Source organism: Myotis yumanensis, unplaced genomic scaffold (genome assembly GCF_028538775.1).
Source record: "Myotis yumanensis isolate MYYU_CA2020_CCGP unplaced genomic scaffold, mMyoYum1.0.hap1 SCAF_16, whole genome shotgun sequence".
Taxonomy (NCBI): domain Eukaryota; kingdom Metazoa; phylum Chordata; class Mammalia; order Chiroptera; family Vespertilionidae; genus Myotis; species Myotis yumanensis.
Genome location: NW_027223767.1, coordinates 41,876,825 through 41,891,367, shown reverse-complemented (window position 1 = coordinate 41,891,367; position 14,543 = coordinate 41,876,825). Strand labels below are relative to the sequence as shown.

General features: G+C 58.3%; 1 protein-coding gene across 1 annotated transcript; it reads left to right on the top strand.

Moving 5' to 3' along the window:
- The first annotated feature begins 723 nt into the window (after positions 1-723).
- On the top strand, positions 724-11,612 carry SGCA (sarcoglycan alpha). Its single transcript, XM_070392883.1, has 10 exons — positions 724-786; positions 1,509-1,628; positions 1,729-1,883; positions 2,037-2,109; positions 2,431-2,629; positions 3,859-4,021; positions 5,199-5,407; positions 5,592-5,618; positions 10,923-11,148; positions 11,420-11,612. The coding sequence occupies exons 1-9, from the start codon at positions 750-752 to the stop codon at positions 11,134-11,136; spliced, it is 1,197 nt and encodes a 398-aa protein (XP_070248984.1). The 5' UTR covers positions 724-749; the 3' UTR covers positions 11,137-11,148; positions 11,420-11,612.
- Positions 11,613-14,543: the final 2,931 nt, after the last annotated feature.

The window sequence follows — 14,543 nt, the reverse complement described above, 5'->3', positions numbered from 1 at the left end:
AAAGCTGGGGAGCAGGCACCCTCGTGTGCTGTGGAGGAAGCTGTCACCTAGTCTCTTACACCTACTAGTCGCCAGGGCCTGGACCAGATCCAGGGATGCAAAGGTGAGATCCTAGTTCACCCCAAATGCTGTGCGGTTGGGCTGTCATGGGGGCGAAGGGCCCTCCGCTGGGCCTCGGGGAGGAAGAGAGGTTCAGGGGGGAGGCGATGTCCGTGCTGAGTCGTGAGGGGTGAGTGGAAGTTTGCTGATGGCTGAGGGCAGGAAGGGAACTCCGGGCAGAGGGCACAGCTTGGACAAAGGTGTGCAGGCTGAGGAAGAGGGTATCCGATTAGAAGGCAGCAGAGCGAGGCTGGGCAGAAGCCGGGTCCTCTGTGTGTGTGTGTGTGTGTGTGTGTGTGTGTGTGTGTGTGTTGAAGGGGGTAGAAAGGGGGAAGGGGATTCTAGGCAGGATGGTCGGGTACAGGAAAGGCCGAAGGCCAGCAGCAGCTGGAGCCCAGGCAGTGGGAGCATTGCGGTTTTGGGGGGCACTGTGGTTGTCAGGTTGGGGGTAGACAACATGCTCTGGCCGCCGGGAGGGGCCGTTTGAGGGAACCTTGTCATGTGAGGAGAGTGTCCATCCTAGAGACAGTCCCTGCTCCGCGTGGGGAGGGGGAGGGCTCCAGCTGCTCTGGGACACCTCCCTGTCCCTCCCCCACCCCGCCTCCCGCTCCTGTCTCTGTCACTCACAGCCCGGCCAGGCCGGGGCAGCCATGGCAGCAGCGCTGGTCTGGATTCCTTTCCTTGCTGGCAAGTTGGGGCCTTCTTCAGGGAGAGGCCGGGATGAGGGAAGGGCTCGCGGGGTGAGGCGGGGGTCAGGCGGACGTCGGGGTGTTGCTGTTGTTGCTGGTGGGGGAATCCAGGGATCTGGGGCTAGGAGCTGGGCCCGGGACGCAGGCTCTGGTGGCCCTGAGGGGTGCGGGTCCTCGGCCCAGCTGCATGGGCCTGAGAGCGCAGGTCCCGAGAGTCGTGGGCCCTTTAAGGGCTGACTGGCCGGCTTCTTCCTAGGCTCGGGCTAAATTTGTCCCTGGAGGGTGTGGGGCCTGCTGGATCCCCTTTGCTCAGCTCCCATTAGCCGCTAGCGGGGGCCCTGATCCCCTGCATGTTAGGGGAGGTGGGCGAGGGCCCCAGAATGCCCACCCTCCTCCTGCAAAGGCTCCCCCCTCCTCCCACCCCTCCAGGCCCCCGGACATTCAGCATGGGGCTCTCTTCTAAGAGCTCTTACCACACTCACGCCCCACCCCTCCCAGCCACAGTCAGCCTCTGCCACTGTGACCCCCACCGGGGCCTCCGGGCGGAGTGGGGAGCTCCCTGAGTTCAAACCGGCCTCCGTCCTCTCCTGGGAGCCAGTGGAGGAGCCCTCTCCTCTCAGGCGCTGCTCCTGTCCCTTTGGGGCGTGGTGGGAAGGGGAGCAGATCCCGTGTCCCCGACTGAGGCTCAGGCCAGTTTGGGGGCTGTGGGTCCCCCCGCAGGTCTCCTGGCAGGACTGGGGCGCACCGAGGCCCAGCAGACCACCCTGCAGCCGGCCGTGGGCCGCTTCTTCGTGCACACCTTGGACGGGGAACCCGCCCTGCGCCTTCCTGAGCACGTGGGTGAGAGGAGCCTCCTGGACCTGGGGCGGGTGGGGGTGCCTGGCCCAGGGCTGGTGAAGGCTCCTGTCATGGGCCCAATCCCTTCCTTCCCTCCCACCAGCTGTCCCACCCACTGTCCCTGTCACCTACCACGCCCACCTCCAGGGACACCCAGACCTGCCTCGGTGGCTCCGCTATACCCAGCGCAGCCCCCGCCACCCTGGCTTCCTCTACGGGAGCCCCACCCCAGAAGACCGCGGACGCCAAGTCATTGAGGTACCGGCAGGGCCCCGTGGGCGGTGTCATGTCCATGTCTATGGTTTACATGCCTCTAACTGGGTAATGGCGCAGTCCTTTCCCGCCAGGTCTCAGCTGCACCGCTTTTCTCCCCTCACCCCACCGCTCTGGCCGCTTCCCCACCCCCTGCAGGTCGTAGCCTACAACCGGGACAGCTTCGACACCACCCAGCAGAGGCTAGTGCTCTTGATTGGGGACCCAGAAGGTACCACCTGCCCCGGCCCGCCCCCAGCCCACCCACCGCCAGTCTTGGGGGATCTCTCCTGGGAGGGGGTGTGTGGAAGGAAAGACTTGGAGAGAAGTGGGGAGCAGGGCGTCCTGGGAAGCCTCGGGGGTCTTATCCTTGGCTGCTCTGCTGGCCGCCAGTCTGTGGGGTTGGGGAAGGATTTTGGGGCCTGTGATGTATGGGGTGTGAAGGAGGAAGGAAGGAGTCTGAGGAGATCAAGGGAGGAGCTTGGGTGGGGAGGCTTGGGAAGGATCTGTGCAGGGCTGGGTGCAGCCTGAGGTGCCAACCTGGCCCTTCCAGGCCCCCTGCTGCCATACCAGGCTGAGTTCCTGGTGCGCAGCCATGACGTGGAGGAAGTGCTACCCTCAACCCCTGCCAGCCGCTTCCTCACAGCCTTGGGGGGCCTCTGGGAGCCAGCAGAGCTCCAGCTGCTCAACATCACCTCCGCCTTGGACCGTGGGGGCCGTGTCCCCCTTCCCATCGAGGGCCGCAAGGAAGGGTAGGCATGTGACCCCGGAGGGCTTCCTGAAGGAGGAGGCACTTTGCCTCCCGTCTGGGTGGTAGACATAGACCATGGGTCTCCCTAATTTCCAGGCGGGGCTTTACCCACCTTTGCACCCACCCCCTCAGCACAGTTCTACGTAGTTTCCCCATAAACATCTTTGCCAGACGCATCTGGCCACAAGCATTTTTGCTGCAAACATTTTTCCTGCATAACTAACTATCCATGAGGCAATTTCACCATAAAAGATAAGAGAATGAAAAATAAAAGAGGGATATTAAAAAGGACGTAAAGAAACATGAACATTTATAACAAATAAAAGACTTCATTGCAAAAAATGAAAATAACATTGTTTTTGGAGTCTTTGTTCATAGGATTATGAATTTTTTTTTTTTTGCTTGATGACTAGTCTTGCTCAGCATCACAGTTTATTGTTCACTAAAATTTCTTCCTTAATTAGGAGAGGTATCGGTTTCCAACTGAAGAATCGATCATTAATGCTCTTGAGGACTTGAGTTAGAGGCTGCCCCTTCTATTTGTGTAGCTTGGTAAACTTGGTTTTGACGGGTGGGAAGGAGGAGTATATTCACCAAAGGATTTGCAAACCGAGGTGTGATCATTTTCTAGCAGAGCGTGGCGCCTGGCTTTACGCGCACCTTGGCAATCTGGCTCGACTGGTAGCTGTTGTCCTCCACTATTTTCAGACCGACACGTCTACGTGTGGGTTCAGATTTGTATAAAAATGGGAGTCCTGGGAGAACTTTGTCAATGGAGAAGGAAACCAAACTGACAAAATACATTAAGTCCGCTAGAGTAAACCAGACGGCCCAACAGTCCAAGGGCCTTACGGTCAATGAGTTATGCAGAGAGCAGGCGCGTGGCGAAGATGTTTACGAGGAAACTTTGGACATGCCTCACCAGGCCCATCCACACCTCCCTGCTCCACTCCACTGGCCACTTCCCTCTGGCCACACCTTCCGCTCCCTCCTGCCCCTCCTGCACCCAAACCCTGGTTATCGGGAACTCCAGCTTCCTGTGCCCCTGAGGACGTACAAGGCCCACCCTTTTAAAGGACATTCGTGGAGGGATAAGGCCCCCAGAAGCCTGGACCGCTCTGTGTACTCGCACCATAACCCCGGCTTTCAGGGTGGCCTTGTAACCCCCACATCTCCAGTGCTCGGTGACACCCTCCCAATTTGCTGACGGTGGCTTCTGTCTGGGTCCAGGGTGTACATCAAGGTGGGCTCCACCTCACCCTTCTCCACCTGCCTGAAGATGGTGGCGTCTCCCGACAGCCATGCTCGCTGTGCCCAGGGCCAGCCACCGCTTCTGTCCTGCTACGACACCTTGGCACCACACTTCCGAGTTGACTGGTGCAACGTGTCCCTGGTGAGGAGGGACTCTGGCTCTGGGGGGGGGGGGGGGGGAAGGGGCATGGCCCCCATGACAGTCTGCTCCCTGCCCTACCCATCCCAGTCTCTCTGTTCCATTTTTTTCTCTGATTATCTGCCCCGCTCTTTCCTCTTACACACACACACACACACACACACACACACTCACACACTCTTCCACTTTCTACCAAAAGAGGGCGACAGAGTCCATAACCCAGAGATCTCTGGCTCCTGAAGTCCCCAAATAACTCCCACAATACAGCTCCCCCCCAAGGGCCTCTGTGTGACCGCTGTCTGCTTCCTTCTAAGGCAGTGGTTCTCAACCTTCCTAATGCTGCGACCCTTTAATACAGTTCCTCCTGTTCTGGTGACCCCCAACCATAAAATTATTTTCGTTGCTACTTCATAACTGCAATTTTGCTACTGTTATGAATCGTAATGTAAATATCTGCTATGCAGGATGTATTTTCATTGTTACAAATTGAATATAATTAAAGCATAGTGATTAATCACAAGAACAATATATAATTATAGATGTGTTTTCCGATGGTCTTAGGCGACCCCCGTGAAAGGGTTGTTCGCCCCCCAAAGGGGTTGCGACCCACAGGTTGAGAACCGCTGTTCTAAGGTGTCCCCGAGTAAATCTGCCTGCGGTGAGGAGCAGGTAGTTCTCACTCACCACTGCTCTCTGGGTGTTGAGGTATCTCAGTTGCCTGGCCTACTCCGTCCCTGTGAATCGGCCAACAGCGCAGCCAGAGATGGTGATCAGCAACATTCCTGAGCCCTTGCTATGTGCTGGACACTACATTCAACCAGCTGTATTCTTACCGCCGCCCCAGGAGACAGGCACCACTGCTAGCAACCCGACTTTACAGGTTGGGGAGCTGATGCCCCTACAGGGAAGTCATCCCAGCCAAGCACTTGTCTGAGTCAGGATGCAGACCCGGGAGTCAGACCCTGGAGTGTACTCTAACCATTGTGCGGCCCTGCCTCTCTGAGAATCTCTCTCCTGGCTCCTAGTTCAGTGCTTGTCCTGCTGGGTCACCAGAGCTGCCCTTTTCCTGTTGTCGGATGGGGCAGTAGATAGTGGCGCTCCGGGATCACTGCCCTGCTCCCCCGGGCAGTCTCTGAGTCCATCCAGCTGCTCCTGGGTCAGTGCTGGGCTCTTTGAACAGGTGGATAAGTCAGTGCCAGAGCCCGCAGACGAGGTGCCCACCCCAGGCGATGGGATCCTGGAACGTGACCCCTTCTTCTGCCCACCCACCGAGGCTGTGGCCCGAGACTTCCTGACCGACGCACTGGTCACCCTCCTGGTGCCCCTGCTGGTGGCCCTGCTGCTCACCCTGCTGCTGGCCTACGTCATGTGCTGCCGGAGGGAGGGACGGTGAGTGTGGCGGACAGGGGGCAGGTTGAGGGACTCCTTGTGGCACCTGTACTCTGTGGGGACCCAGACCCTCAGGGAGTGAGGTACTCAGACAGGAAGGGAGAGGGGGCCCCTTTCTAGGTCCTGCCTGGCACCGGGAGGAGGTTGCGGACAACAGTTAACCCCTCCCCCTGCTTTTCCACAGGCTGAAGAGAGACCTGGCCACCTCTGAGTGAGTAAGGGGAAGCGGGGGGCTGGGTGGGAGTCCCCTACCCTGTCAAGCTGGACCCTTCCACCTCCATGAGCACCATAGACAAACCAGATCATTCTGAGATGAGGGGGCCACCCTGGCCTCTGAAGTCCAGCCCTGGCTGGCTGGATGTTGAGCTTGACCTGGCCTGGGCTCGCCTTTGATTGTTTTGGTCTCCATGGAACTGTCTAATGTGGGATTGGACAGGGGAGGGGACCTGGAGAAACAGCTGAGAGACCTTCAGCACACTCACACTCACACCCATACTCACACCCATACCCCCACACTCACACCCACACCCACACTCACACTCACACTCACACCCATACTCACACCCATACCCCCACACTCACACCCACACTCACACTCACACTCACACCCACACTCACACCCATACCCCCACACCCACACTCACACACTCACACCCATACTCACACCCATACCCCCACACTCACACCCACACTCACACCCACATTCACACCACACTCACACCCACACTCACACCCATACCCCCACACCCACACTCACACCCCACACCCACACTCCGCTCTGAGTCAGACACTTGGGCTTCAGGCCGGATTCTGCCACACAATTACTGTGACCCGTTCTGGCCTCGGTTGCTCTGCTATGGTTGGACTAACTAATGTTCGTGGATGCTTTCAATTTCCCCAGCCTTTCCCAAATCCACCTCACCCTTATTTTGCCCAGGTTTCCCCCACCCTTGGCCTTAACCCCTCCTCCAGGCTCCAGCCCACTCCCTTGAACCCCAAAGATTCCAGGAGGCAGGCGTTAAATAAGGCTCCTTTTATTCCCACTCTCTGAGCCGTCGTGGGCCTGGCCCCTCTGTTTGCTGGCAGGGCCTGCCTCCTTAGGTGCGGGGGCATTTGGCCACCCTGTGAGCCCCCTTGATGAGCTGCTTGGGTCCCTGCTTGGAACTCAGTAGAAACCTACGCCCGGCCCGTGGCTTCCCCGGCTGTCGGCGCTGCCTCTGCTGCCCCGGCCTCTTGGCGTCGAGCTTGAAGCTGGAGGTGTGCTTCTTGCCCATGCAGAAGGAGCCCGAGGCCCCCTTGCTGGTCACCTGCCGGAGCATGCCCTTGTCCACCAGCCCCTTGAGCACTCTCTTGAATCGCCAGTCGTTGCGGGTCATGTTGTAGCCCGTGGTGATGAGCGCCTTCTTCAGGGTGGCCAGGGACACGCGGTTGCGCCCCTTGTCCGCCATGACCTCCAGGATCACCTTGGATATGCTGGGCTTCTTGTGGGCTTGGGGGCAGGCGTGGTGTCCCATCTCGCTCTTGCTAGGGACTCCGGACACACTGGCCTGCGGGCCCGCACTCAGGCCGCTGTTTGAGGCCAACGGCGTGGTGGAGGGTGGCGTCGAAGTGTCTTTCTGCATCTCTTCCTGAGGTGGGTGAAGGGCACTGGGCGCAAGGACCTCCAGGATGGCGGCTAGAAATCTCCACTGGGTGGCTCCTTGGTGGCTGAGGTGTGTCCCAGCTCTGTTCCCGTCAGAGGCTTCCTCCTAGGGCTCTGGCCCAAGCCTTCCCTGGGTGGCCAGGAGGAGGACCAAGGATGATCACCCACGGCTGGTCTCAGCAGACTTGTGCCTCTGGCGCAGGGGGTGGTCAGGTTATTTCTGTAGTGACCTCAGAGGGACATTGTGAGGCCACCAGAATCCTGTGAGGGTCACAGTGGCCACATTGTTCCCTCCTGGGAGGGGCAGACAGGAGATGCCAGACAGTGGGGGCATCTGACTTGCCAGGTACTCTGGGAAGAAGGGCTGTAGACCCGCGTGTGCACATGTACATGTGTGAGTGCCAGCAAGTTTCAGGGTATCCTGAGCTCCCAGTTTAAAAAAATATTTTTATTGATCTTGAGAGAGAGAAAGAGAGAGAGAGAGAGGAAGGAAGAGAAACACTGATTTGTTATTCAACTTATTTGTGCATTCATTGGTTGATTCTTGCATGTGCCCTGACTGGGGATCGAACCCGCAACCTTGGCATGTTGGGATGATACTCTAACCAACTGAGCTACCTGGCCAGGGCCGAGCCCCCAGTTTTAAACCCACCATTTTGACCCACCATCTCAAGCCATTGATCAACTCCCTATACAAAGCCATGAACAGGCTTTTTTTCTCTCCCTCTTTTCCTTTTTATTTGATAGAAGTTTCCCCATGGAGATCAGTGGTTTTCTATGTCCATTTTACAAGGGCGATTTCATTCCTCGGTTTCTTTTGGCCTCCGCCATCGTGACTGTAGACATTCTCCTCTGAGCAGCTATTTCCGCCGCGTCCTGCGTTCGCCGGGCCAGGGTTGTAGCTCTGATGGTGTCAGGACAACCTGCCTCCACCAGTTTTGAATCAATAACCGATTGTATCGTGTGCGATATTAGCCCTTGTGGGTTTGGACTTTCTGTTGATTTATTCCTACAAAATCCTTTTTCCCCTCTTGTTCGGTCACTACCATTTTTCAGATTATCCTCAAATTGTGATTCTGCTGCTCGCTTTTCACTATGTCAGATTCACTGGTCAGAAAGGCCTGCAGTCTCAGCGACCCTCTCCTGTGGTCCATGTGGTGGAGAGTGTGTATGTGTGTGTGTGAGTGTGTGTGAGTGTGTGTGTGTGTGTGTGTGAGTGTGTGAGTGTGTGTGAGTGTGTGTGAATGTGTGTGTGTGAGTGTGTGTATGTGAGTGTGTGTGAGTGTAAGTGTGTGTGTGTGAGTGTGTGTGTGAATGTGTGTGTGTGTGTGTGAGTGTGTGTGAATGTGTGTGTGTGTGAGTGAGTGTGTGTGAGTGTGTGTGTGAGTGTGTGTGAATGTGTGTGAATGTGTGTGTGTGAGTGTGTGTGAGTGTGAGTGTGTGTGTGTGTGTGTGTGTGTGTGTGAAGCCTGCCCCTTTGTCCCTTCACCTACCCCCGTGCTGATGTGAAAGGGCTGTGGGGACAGGCAGCTCGGCTCTGGCTCTGGCTCCTGCTCTGGAAAAACATCCCCAGAACATTTTCCCACCTGTGTGTGTTGCCAGAGTAATGAGACCCAGATGTGGGGCTGGGAGTGGTGAGGGGGCCCGTGATCCAAGGCCCTTCCCCCCAGGGGGTCACTACCTGCCGGCTGCTTCCCGCCTCAGCATCCACACGCTCCTTGCTCCCTTCCCCCTCAGCCTCCCCTTGCCTGGGAATGGAAAATTGTGTTTTGGACAATCCCGCTTGCCAAATTCCAGACTCAAGAGCTCATTGTGACCCTCCCCTAGCCTTCGAGGGTGACTCCACCTCCTTCCTGCGGCAGACAGCACTGTGTCCCACTCCCCCCCCCCCACGCCGCCCCCCAGGAGCGCGGCCCATTCAGCAGGAAGCTGAGTGTCCTTCCTGGAGTCTAATCTGCAGGCTCCAGCTGGAGTCGGTGTCTGTGTCCACTAATCGAGGCTTGGACACGAATGGGGACCCCTTGTCCTCCCCCGGTTGATCCGTAACCCAATGGCAGGTAGGGTTGCTTTCCCCTTATGTGGGACCCCGCCCCTTTAAGGAAACCAATTCTTATTGTTGGTGATGAAAATCCGGGCTGTCTGTCTGACCTGGCAACCAGGTAGCCTGGGAAAATGTCTCCAGGCTGGGCCCCCCAAGGGTGGGTGGGTTTGTGTAGAAGGAATTGGAACCATCCCTCGGCTGAAGGCCAAGCTCATCGGGCCTCCCTGCATGGTGGCCAAGTGGGCTTCCCTAATACAGTAACACCCGGGATAGCAGCAACGGAAGGCTCCCCATAACAGCAGCTGCCACTGGCTCCGCGCTGGCCAGGACGCACTCCCAGTTTTTCCTGTATGAACTCATTTAATTCATACAGCAGTTCGCATTGCCGTTGAGGAAACGGCGGCACAGAGAGGTTAAGTCACTTGCACAAGGTCACGCAGCCAGTAAGCAGTGGAACCCAAACCCAAAGCAAGTCTTCATGCTTCACCGAGGTGCTGCCCCACTTCTCAGAATGAACTAAAGCTTGCCCCTCGACGGCGGAAAGCAAGCCCATGGGAACGTCAAATGAGAATGAGGCTGAGACTTCTGAGGAGGAACTGGAGCTAGGGCTCAGGAAGGACTTCCCCAGGGTGTGGCCATCCGTCCACTCGGGCCTGTGGAGGGTGGAGCCTGGCGCAGGCCTCAAGGAGCCTTGGTTTGAAGCAAAGATAGGGAGACAGATTCAGAGTCTGGAGCTCAACAGTCCTGGGGGCTAACTGGGGTGGGGGGCGGGGGCAGGTGAGGGGGTGGTCAAGGTACAAAGGGAGAGGAGGTCAGGTCTGAGCAACCAAAAGGTGACTCAGTCAAGGCCTGGCAGGACTTGGGGAAACAGCTTGGACGAAAGCCAGGGGGTAGGAAAAAATGGAGGGTATAGGTCTGCCAGCCTGGGGCAGGGATGGGGAGGGGAGGAGAATTGGATGTTCAGTGGTGGGAGAGAGTATTAGGGGAGGGAGCTGAGTGGTGGAGGGAGCTGAGTGGTAGAGGGCCATCTATATATATAAAAGCCCAAGCAACTGTTCGACCGACCGTTTCCTATGATGTGCACAGACCACCAGGGGGCAGACGCTCAACGCACAGACATGGGAACATGGAACAGACTGATGAATCTTTGAGGGAAGCGGGGAGGGGGAAGGGCGGGAAGAGAGTAACGAAAGACTTTATATGCATACTAGAGGCCCATTGCATGGATTCGTGCACTGGTGGGGTCCCTTGGCCTGACCTGTGGGGATTGGGCCGAAACTGTCACTCTGACATCCCCCGGATTGTGAGAGGGCACAGGCCAGGCCAAGGGACCCCACCAGTGCACGAATCCGTGCATGGGGCCTCTAGTTAGAATATAAAAACAGGAAAGAAAGCCCAGGAAATGCTGGCCTCTGGAAATATATATCCACTGTGGTGTCCGCTCCTATCTTATCATCTTGAGAGCTCCTACCACCTGCCAGGCACTTTTCTAAACACTCATTTAATCCCGCAGCAATCCTAGGAGGTAGCGCTATTATTAGCCCCATTTTACAGTTGAGGAAACTGAGACACAAAGTGGGGAAGCGACTTGTGGAGGACATACAGCTGTGAATCCAGGCTGTCTACCCCCAGAACCCCTGCCTCAGTCACAGGCCACGGAGCTGGCGCCATAGAACGTCCTGTTTGTCCTCCCTCCGCCCACCACGTGTGTGAGGCTCCCCCACATAACGGTAGGGAAGACTGTAGGGTGGCTCAGAGGCAGTGTCAGGCTGGACCCCAACGTTGGGGGGCTGACTCCCAGGCTGATGCCTCTGCCGGTCCTGTGCCCCCAGCATCCAGATGTTCCACCACTTCACCATCCGTGAGAACACAGAGGAGCTGCGGCAGATGGCAGCGAGGCGAGAGGTGCCCAGGCCCCTCTCCACCCAGCCCATGTTCAACGTGCGCACAGGCCAGCACGAGCCCCTGTTCAGCGTGCGCCCAGGCCAGCAGCTGCCTCCCCAGGTGGACAGCGCCCAGGTGCCCCTCATCCTGGACCAGCGCTGAGGGCCCGCCCAGGTGGGTCCCGCAGGGCAGTGCCAGCCTCATTTCGGGGAACAAGATGGCCTTTGTCTCAAGGTTGGGGCAGGTGGAGGGGGGTGGAGGAGGTCAAGGGAGGGACACACAGACCTGCCCACCCACTGAGGCAGCAGTGAGGGGTTGCTCAGCAGTGCCGGGTCCAGGCCCCCCAATGCCAAGCACTCGTGGTCAGAGTGTCAGGGTGGGGAAGGCAGGAGAACCAGGGCCTGGGCCTCACAACCCCCACTCTCTCCCCCCTCTGCTGTTCCAGCTCCAGCCTCGGCCTCGTCCTCCCTTCTGCCCCGACTCACAGAGCAGCCGCCACCCCAGGGCCACATCCTTCTTCCTGATTCTGGCTCCCGGTCCGACGGCCTCCAGGCTTGGAACAAGCAGAGGGAGGAAGGGGGGCAGGTGAGGGTGTCTGGGGTCAGGACACCCAGAATAAATACCTGCAGCTCTGCCCATCTACCGCTGCCCGTGCCTTCTTCTCAGCAGCCTCCTTGTGCCCCTCGTTGCCTTGGGGCCGATGACTTAGGACCAAGTGGGGCAGCCCCTGTCTGATGGTGGGGCTCCTGGTTGAGGACTCCTGAGGAGGGCCGAGTCTCTGAACCTGCTCCAGTGTTCAGACACAGATGGGCAAGGGCCCCCACATTGTCCTTGGAAGGGCCCCCAAAGTGTCCTACTCCTTTCTCTCTCTCCCCAGAATCCCTACCTTCAAAACATGCCCTGAATACATCCCCTTCTCACGGCCTCCACTTGCCAGTCCTGCACCAGGGTCTCTCTCCCGGACCCTGAAAGAGCCTCCCCTCATCCTCCCTGCCTCCTCCCTGCCCCACCTGTCTCGTCTCCAACAGCAGCCAAGCCCATCCTTTAACAGGAAGAATCAGGGGGTCTTGCCCTGTGCTCGCACCTCTGACCTGTCCACCTCTCAGACCTCAGCACCCTCCATCCATGAGGGCAGGATGCTGTGTGCCTCTAGGGGGCACAGAGCCTCCACACAGTAGGCACTCTGGAAAAACGCTCTGAAGGAATGAATGCAGGTCTGGGTTGCTCAGAGCTGGGCAGGGCCATCGCTAACGTCTCTATCGTCATGTTCTGGTCCCTCCCTGCTGGGCACCCCATACCCTCAGTTAATCCCACAGGCACCGGCGGGGCCAGCAGGGGCTCAGTGTCAGCACTGTGTGTGCTCAATAGACGTCTGTCTTTGGGGGTTCACCCCCCAGCACGTGGGTTCTCTGGCGAGCAGGTGCCTCTGATTTTTCATTCGCAATTTCCTCCTTTTCCCGGGGCCCCTCATCTGGCCAAACAGGAGCTGCACGGAATCTGCTCAGATTGGAGCCGCCGGCCTGGGGCGGCTCGTCCTTGAATCCTCCCCCTGGAGGAGGGGGTCCCTCTGTGCTCCCACCTCGGGCCTCGGGCTCCTCCTGTGCCCGCCAGGACGGGAGGAGCTCAAGGCCAGCCCCTCACTGCCCTCGGCTTCCTGCTCTGCCTTGGCTCTTGGCAGCGCCTTCTTCCCTGCTCAGCTCCAAGGAGCACACGGGAGCCTGGCTGCCGGCCTGGGAGGAAGTGGCCCAGACAAGTAGCTGGGAGGATGGCGTGACTACACAGGACATCGAGCTGTGCCTGGTCACACTCGCGCACACGCCCAGCCTCCCCTGGCGGCACAGGGGAGGGCACGGCACACTCGGCGCCCCTGTACTCACTGGGGGGTAGGATTCCACTGGGCGGTCAGTCCTACCCCTCCCCACCCTGCCCACAGCCGAGGACACAGCCACAGTGTCCCCACCATGTCCACCAGGAGACTCCACCTCACGCCTTGCTCCGTCCTCGGCTCCTGCGATCCCTCAGCTGGCACTGCCCACGTGGCCCAGGGAGTGGCCTCCACCTTCACCCTAACAGAGCCCCACACCCTAACAGAACCTCTAGACCAGCGGTTCTCAACCTGTGGGTCTCGAACAATGAAAATACATCCTGCATATCAGATATTTACATGATGATTCATCACAGTAGCAAAATTACAGTGATGAAGTAGCAACGAGAATAATTTTATGGTTGGGGGTCACCACAACATGAGGAACTGTATTAAAGGGTCGCGGCCTTAGGAAGGTTGAGAACCGCTGCTCTAGATGTTTCCTCGCTGCCTCTCCGCCAGCGGGACAGAGGCACCCCACGGTGGGCCCAGCCCTCACCCGCACACTTCTCCTTTATTCGCGAAACACGCACACACTTCATCTCACCAGAGCCCCCTTGGCCTGCTTGTTGGGGTTCGGGGTCGGACGGAGCTGTAACACCTAGTTTACTCACGGACATTGACCGCGGCTGCCTCGGGCCCTTGTGAGGATTTGGGAGGGCCCGACGAGTGCCCGGCATCTGGCGGCTCCCAAGCACGGAGACCTTATTACATACAAGTGTTCACGCAATCACCCCCAAAACCAGAGGTCCGTGGGGTCTCCCTGCCCCCTAAGCTCCAGGTGAAGTGGGCTCAGTTTCTGTTCTGCGCCCTGTGAAGAGTTCAAGCTCTCCCCATAAGTCGGGGGCAGAGGCTGAAACCCTGCCACTCTGGGGCCTGGTCTGCTGCCGCGCCCTGCGCCGCCTGGTGGGGCAGCTGCTGCCCCCCCCCCCCCCCCCCCGAGGCCGCCGGGCATTTGAAATGTGTCCCATCCAAGTGGAGACGGGCAGCCCGTGCAATGAAAACAGCGGCACTGGGGGATATATTGGTTCAATAAAGTCTATGCTTACAATGGACGTCACCTGTTTCCTTTTATAGTTTGATTATGGCCGCTGGGACATTAAAACAACTTACGTGGCTCACCTTATATTTTGATCGGGCAGCGTGGGTTTCATGGCTCGTCCTTATCTCCACTCCAGATTGACCCAAACCCAGAACTCAGCCCCTTCCCTCGCCTGCTCCAGGCCCACTCACACCAGGCCTCTGTGCCTGCATCAGTTTTCCAAAGCCTCAGGGAGCGGGCGGGGGCTCCCCACGGCAGTGAAGTCACCGAAAACTTGATTACGTGGCCGCCTTATTCTAAGGAATGTGCTTTGCTCGCCGGTCCATCCCATCTTTCTCTTCCTCCCTCGGTCTTACACAGAGAAAACTCCACCTTCTCCAACCCGCATGCACCGCACTCACCTCCCTCGGGCCTGGCCAGGGGCGTCCCCGCAGCGCGTGGAGATCTCCGTGTGAGTGACGGTCCGATTGCCCTCCGAGACAGAGGCGCCTTCTCCCAGGGTCTTGCCTCCTGCTCCGTGGGCATTGCCTAGCCTACCTTCGTTCCCCCCGGGGCACACACCAGGAAGGGGACACAGAGACACAGCCGCTCACGGGCCCTAGCAACCCACTGGCCCCAGGACTTCAGGACGATGGTCTTGCCCCCCGCCCAGCCCCTCCTAAT